Source organism: Marmota monax, unplaced genomic scaffold, assembly GCF_021218885.2.
Source record: "Marmota monax isolate L192 unplaced genomic scaffold, Marmota_monax_Labrador192_F-V1.1 WCK01_AAM20220418_F8-fsc00062, whole genome shotgun sequence".
Classification (NCBI taxonomy): Eukaryota; Metazoa; Chordata; class Mammalia; order Rodentia; family Sciuridae; genus Marmota; species Marmota monax.
This window is the reverse complement of record NW_026695221.1, coordinates 11,668,635-11,674,299: the sequence shown is the minus strand read 5'-3', so window position 1 is coordinate 11,674,299 and position 5,665 is coordinate 11,668,635. Positions and strand designations below refer to the sequence as shown.

Genomic DNA, 5,665 nt, shown 5'->3' with positions numbered 1-5,665 from the left:
CCCAGAAGATGAGCCCTTCCAGTGCCTGACTGATTGACCCTGCTGTGGAATAAAGAAAAGCTTGCTGATCTGTCTGAGATCTGCTTCCACCTCAGTTATTTGTGTTTTCATAATGGTGCCAAAACCATGTTGGTTATGTTTGCCTTTGCTCTCATGTTAAATAAGATATGAGGGTCTGTTCCTTAATTTTCAGGACTAATATATTCTTTTTTTTTTTTTTTTGGCAATGCACCAAAAACAGAAAAGAAGCTCACAGTTACTTGGATCATAAGAGACTAATAGACTAAAATGAGTAGTAATTTAACATTTTTATTGAGAAATATAGCTGACATGCTATAGAATTCATGCTATAAATGGTGATAATAATGCAACCGAGAGAAATAAAATAAATATCCAAGTCCACTCACAGATGATTAGGCTGCAGATGGACTTCGGGTTCAGATTATACAGCATTTTTTTTCCCACTATAGAAAATAATGTTCTCCCTGCCATGATTCCCTTATTCCCCACCCCCTTTTTTCAGTTTGCTATTGACTGGAAAATGAAATGTAAAGTTTAGCTTTTAGAATGATCATGCAAAAAGGGTTAATGTTGCTCTGAAATAAAGTACTGGTGTGTTATCATACCAAACACTAGTTATAATATCATGAAGTTGCTTTAAGTGCTTTAGTATATAGTCCATTGAATACTGACTGATGTCTATTGTGCACTGAGCTTATTTTAGATAGTGTTAGTTAGTGTTCTAACAGTCTTTATACCTGAAGTGGCTGGGGAAATGCATAATAGCTATGTATTTTATTTTATGATATGTTGTTTATATAATTTTTTATTTTTACTTTTATCAAATATATTTTTCTCACAAAATAGAAAAGTCTCTTGAAGACATAATTATTAGGCGTGACATGCTGGGAAAATGTTGAGACGTGTGTGGGTGTGCGTGTATGAGAGAGTAGAAGACAGAGACAATCCAAATACATGGTTAAACAATTAAATTTACATTTTATAGTTACATTTTGTCATTGCACAAAATGGATTTAAAATAAACTTTTATTAACTATAACCAGTAATTAGAAAATATTTACTGCCAACCAATATCACACAAACATGAAAAATCATTTAAGTAATTTAGGAAAACCAAACATTGCATCATGAAAAAAGTCCCAAATTAATTTCTTATTGAGTTGTATTATTACCATATGAATGGAATTTAAGTTGCACAGAGATACAGTTCTACCTTCAGCTTCCTGACTCTATTCCTCTCTTCATTCACACTCCATGAATTCTCAGTGATTTGCTTATTATTTTTGAGAAGCCAAGAGTCCCTTTGCTAAATGAACATCCTCCTGAAAATCAATTTCTTAGATTTCTCTTATAATTGAATAAATTGAATCAAATTATAAATGTAATATGTATTAACTGCTTGTTTTGTCAGGGATTTGATACCCTGCTAGGTTATAGAGATAAAATAGTGAATGGAAAACATTCTACCCATAGACTAGTAGGGAACACATTCAAGAGAAAAAGGAATTTTGCTAGCATAACTGCATCCTAGTGCATGCACATAGAGGGCTGTGAGAATGTACCCTAACATCCTCTAACCTGTATTTCTATACAGGAAAGACTCTCCATAGGTTGTGGGTAAACTCATTCCTGGAAGATGGATAAAATGAGCTAGGCAAAAATGATTAAGAAAGTGTTTCAGGCCAAGGGGACAGTAGTGGAAAAGTGTTTAATAGAACAAGAATGACTATATCTGGGCAAGTACAGGGAGTTGCAGTTGGATCTGGCTTTGCTCATATAAGGAAGACAGGCTCATGGGAGTTTAGTGATCATATCTGGAAATATCTGGAAACTGCTCAAGAGATAGGAGTTCCTGTAAGGGTAGCACCAAGTGCTGGGCAAAAGGGTGTGAGCAGTGATAATTAGCATGAGAAGGATGGAGGTGACACCCACCTGGGGTCTAAACAATTAGGTAGGAGATGATGCCTTCACTGTGATGATGATAGTGGGAAAAGCAGGGAGCCAGGCAATATTGGGGCTGCTGCTGTGATAAAGGTTAATTTGGATGTTTTGAGTTCAGGTGCATATGGAGAATTCAAATGCAAATATGAGGCAATTAAATGCATAATCTGAAGTTCATATGTTAACTCTGAAGTTATCTAGGAAGGGATTCTTTATATAATCAGAATATTTGAATCTGCAATAAATTAGTAAACCTATTTGAAAAATGCATGGAAATTATCTCTAAAATATAAGTGGGAAACAGTAGGGGAGAAGACAGAGCAAGCGTAAGAAAAGGAAGAAGGAAAGGAGATAAAGAGAGAATAAGGTCCCAGTGTTGAGCTACATATTAAATTGCATTAACTTTTTTTTCTAATAATCCTATGAAATAAAATGATGTCCTTATATTTCAGAGGTTTCAATCCAGGCTTTCTGATTCCAAATCCAATGCTATTTCTGTTATGCTTCATTTCTTTGGATATGAAAAATCTCTAGGGTTATGTGGGAGTGAGAGAGTGACCACCATAGGGGCAAAGGTCCAGTGCCTTCTGGGCCTACAGGATAGGATCTGTGTTTTCTTTGCTCTCCCGCCTTACCTTGTAGACTGTTAGTATTAAAAGCTTGCTGTTAAGTGACTTACTCATCCCCCTTAAACAACCTTATCGGCTTCAGAGTCCAGGTGCATCTTTAGTGCCAGGAAACTCTTGCCATGACTGTCCCAGGACAAACTACACAAAGGATAAAAATTATTGAGGAGACACAAAAGGGAAAATTCCTGTGGCTTTAATAGCTCCTTGCCCAGGTTTGTGTTCTCTTCCATTTCCCACCCTGTGTTCTCTTCCCAGGTACAACTCATCCTAATCACAAGATAGAGATGTTGCTACAGAATGCAGCATCCATATGAAAAGCCAACATTTGGATCCAGAATGACCAATCTTGGTCTGTGAATCTTCCTGAGTTCAAGTTCCCTCAAGGAAAAAAAAAATCTTTAAAATGTATCTAAAGCTAATTAACATAACTTAGTCCTCCCTCTCCCAAGAATATCCCTTTGACCTGAATAAAACCAACTCTCTCCTCTTGATGAGGGAGCCAGCCTAACACTCCCATGTGGGTGCTGTGTCTCTCTTCTCTTAGGAGCAGCCCTGAGAAAAGCCTGCCCTGTATGTTCTCACCTGACTTGTTTTTAATAAGTACTGCCATCACTCAAAGTCCTTGCATCTATCCTAGAAAGAGGGATGATTTAAAGGGAAATCTGGTTTCTCCCATAGTAAGTAATACTGCTCAGAGCTCAAGAAAATATTTTCCTGCTCAAGGTTTTTTTCAAGGCAACCTTTACCTCCTTGTTCCTGAAGCTGTAGATGAGAGGATTGAGCATGGGTACCACAATGGTGTAGAACACGGTAGACACCTTCCCCTGGTCCATGGACAAAAGAGAAGAAGGATGGAGGTACATGAACGCCCCTGACCCAAAGAAAACAGACACCACAATTATATGAGAACTACAAGTGCTGAAGGCCTTGGATCTACCTTCAGTGGAACGAATGCGAAGAATGCTGGTGAGGATGAATGTGTAAGAGACAGCGATGGTGACAGTGGGCACAGCAACATCAAAACCCACGACAATAAACACCACCAGTTCGTTGATGTGAGTGCTGGTGCAGGAGAGCTCCAGGAGGGGAAAGATCTCACACATATAGTGGTTGATGGTGTTGGCCTTACAGAAGGTCAACCTCAGCATGCACCCTGTGTGGGCCCAAGCACCTATGAAAGCTCCCACATATATGACCACAGCCAGTTGAGTGCAGAACTGAGGGGACATGGTAACCATGTACAGAAGGGGTTTACAGATGGCCACGTAGCGATCATAGGCCATGGCCGTCAACACATAGCACTCTGCACTGACGAAGAAGCAGTAGAAAAAGAGCTGAGTCATGCATCCTGCATAGGAGATGGTGTTCCTTTCTGACACAAAGTTTACCAACAGCTTTGGGGTAATGACAGAAGAGTAACAGAGATCAATACAGGAAAGATTGAAGAGGAAATAGTACATGGGAGTGTGAAGGTGAGAATTCAGTCCAATTAGAGTAAACAAGCCCAGGTTTCCTGCCACTGTGACCACATAGATTCCTAAGAAGATAAAGAAAAGGGGGAGGTGGATCCCTGAATATTCTGTTAAACCCACCAGGATAAACTCAGTGACGAAGGAACTGTTTCCAATGTCCATTCTCTTCCAGCAGGTTCTGAAAGATAGGAGAGCAGAGTCTCATTTGATGTAGACCCAGATTTGCCAATGCAATGCCAAGCCCATTCCTTCTGCAGCCAGGGAGTCCAAAGACTCTGCTGAGGTTCAGCTATTTGAGAGAAAGTGGAATACCATGTAGGTTGGAGACCGTGCATGCGCACTACGTCTATGGCAGAGTTAGGGGAACAGAGACTTACAGCCGTTCGTAAGGGTTCCTGAGCATGCACAGCAACAAAGTCAGTAAATCTGTCATGGAACCTGGGTCTCCTTCGTAAGAAAATCTCTATGAGGCAGAAAGGTTGGAGGCATGGCAAACACTGTCATCTCAGCACCCTTTGTGATCTCTACTTTCCTCCCACACAGACACTTTCATCACAAGCTCCTCAGACCAGAACTGAGAAAAGCAGAAACTGCCATGGAAAAGCAGTCCCAGCAGCCCATGCCTTTAATCCCAGCCACTTAGGGGGCTTAGTCAGGAGGATAGCAAGCTTAAAGCCAGCCTTAGTGTCACTAAGGCAACTTAGTGACACCCTGTCTCAAAATAAAAAGGGCTCAAAATAAAACGTTCAGTGGTAGAGTGCCCCTGGGTTCAATCTCCAGTACTGAAAAAAGGAAAGATGATAAAGAAGGTGAAGATAAAGGAAAAAACGAAGGAAGGAAGGAAGATAGGTAGGGAGAGAGGGAAGGGAGGAAGCCAGCCGTGGAAGGCTGTAAAAACAGAAGATTCAATGCTCACCTTCTAGAGGCAACCAAACTGTCCTTGTGGTCTCCTCTCCACTGTTGTTTTCCAAACAGAAATGGCTCCCCTGTAGAGGTGATAGATCTAAAATAAAGCCTTTCTCTTCCTCCTGTGTGGAAAGGCTCAGGGCATTTATGAATCTATCTTTGACTTGCTCTGAAAGTTAGTCAGACGAAGATCATGATTTTTTATTATATTTTTCCCTCTGGTAATTATTAGACTACAAAATATCATAAGTGCACACTTTTTTCCTTCAACGTAATAACAGGCAGCATTGTGTAAATTATTTTGAGCAAAGGTCTTTGGGGTTTGATACTGAGGCTTTCCCAGGAGCCCCTCCATAATTCAAATCCTTTAGGAAAGGTGGATTTAAGAACTTGTTTATACAGTGAAGATGCTTTTACCCCAGTGTCTCTGAAGGTGATATTCAACTATATTTTTACACCAGGGATTGCACAATCCCCAGGGTAGATGAGGTAGAAAACTTTCCACTCCCCTCCACTTTTTTCTTATGCTTTGATATAATTGCTAACCAAGCTAATGGCTTTTAAAAATACCTCTCATAACTATTACAGGTGCATACACATCCTCCCACACATATAATTTTATGTTGACATATAATGAGTATATAATGACTATATAATGCACAATGCTGAATATCTGTCTTATGACAAATCACCTTC

The 5,665-nt window shown here is 39.8% G+C and overlaps 1 protein-coding gene across 1 annotated transcript; it reads right to left on the bottom strand.

Annotated features, from left to right (window-relative positions):
• Window positions 1-3,289: 3,289 nt before the first annotated feature.
• On the bottom strand, window positions 3,290-4,228 carry LOC124085196 (olfactory receptor 8B8-like). The gene has a single exon (XM_046432744.1). It carries the CDS (start codon window positions 4,223-4,225, stop codon window positions 3,290-3,292), a length of 936 nt encoding a protein of 311 aa, XP_046288700.1. The 5' UTR covers window positions 4,226-4,228.
• Window positions 4,229-5,665: the final 1,437 nt, after the last annotated feature.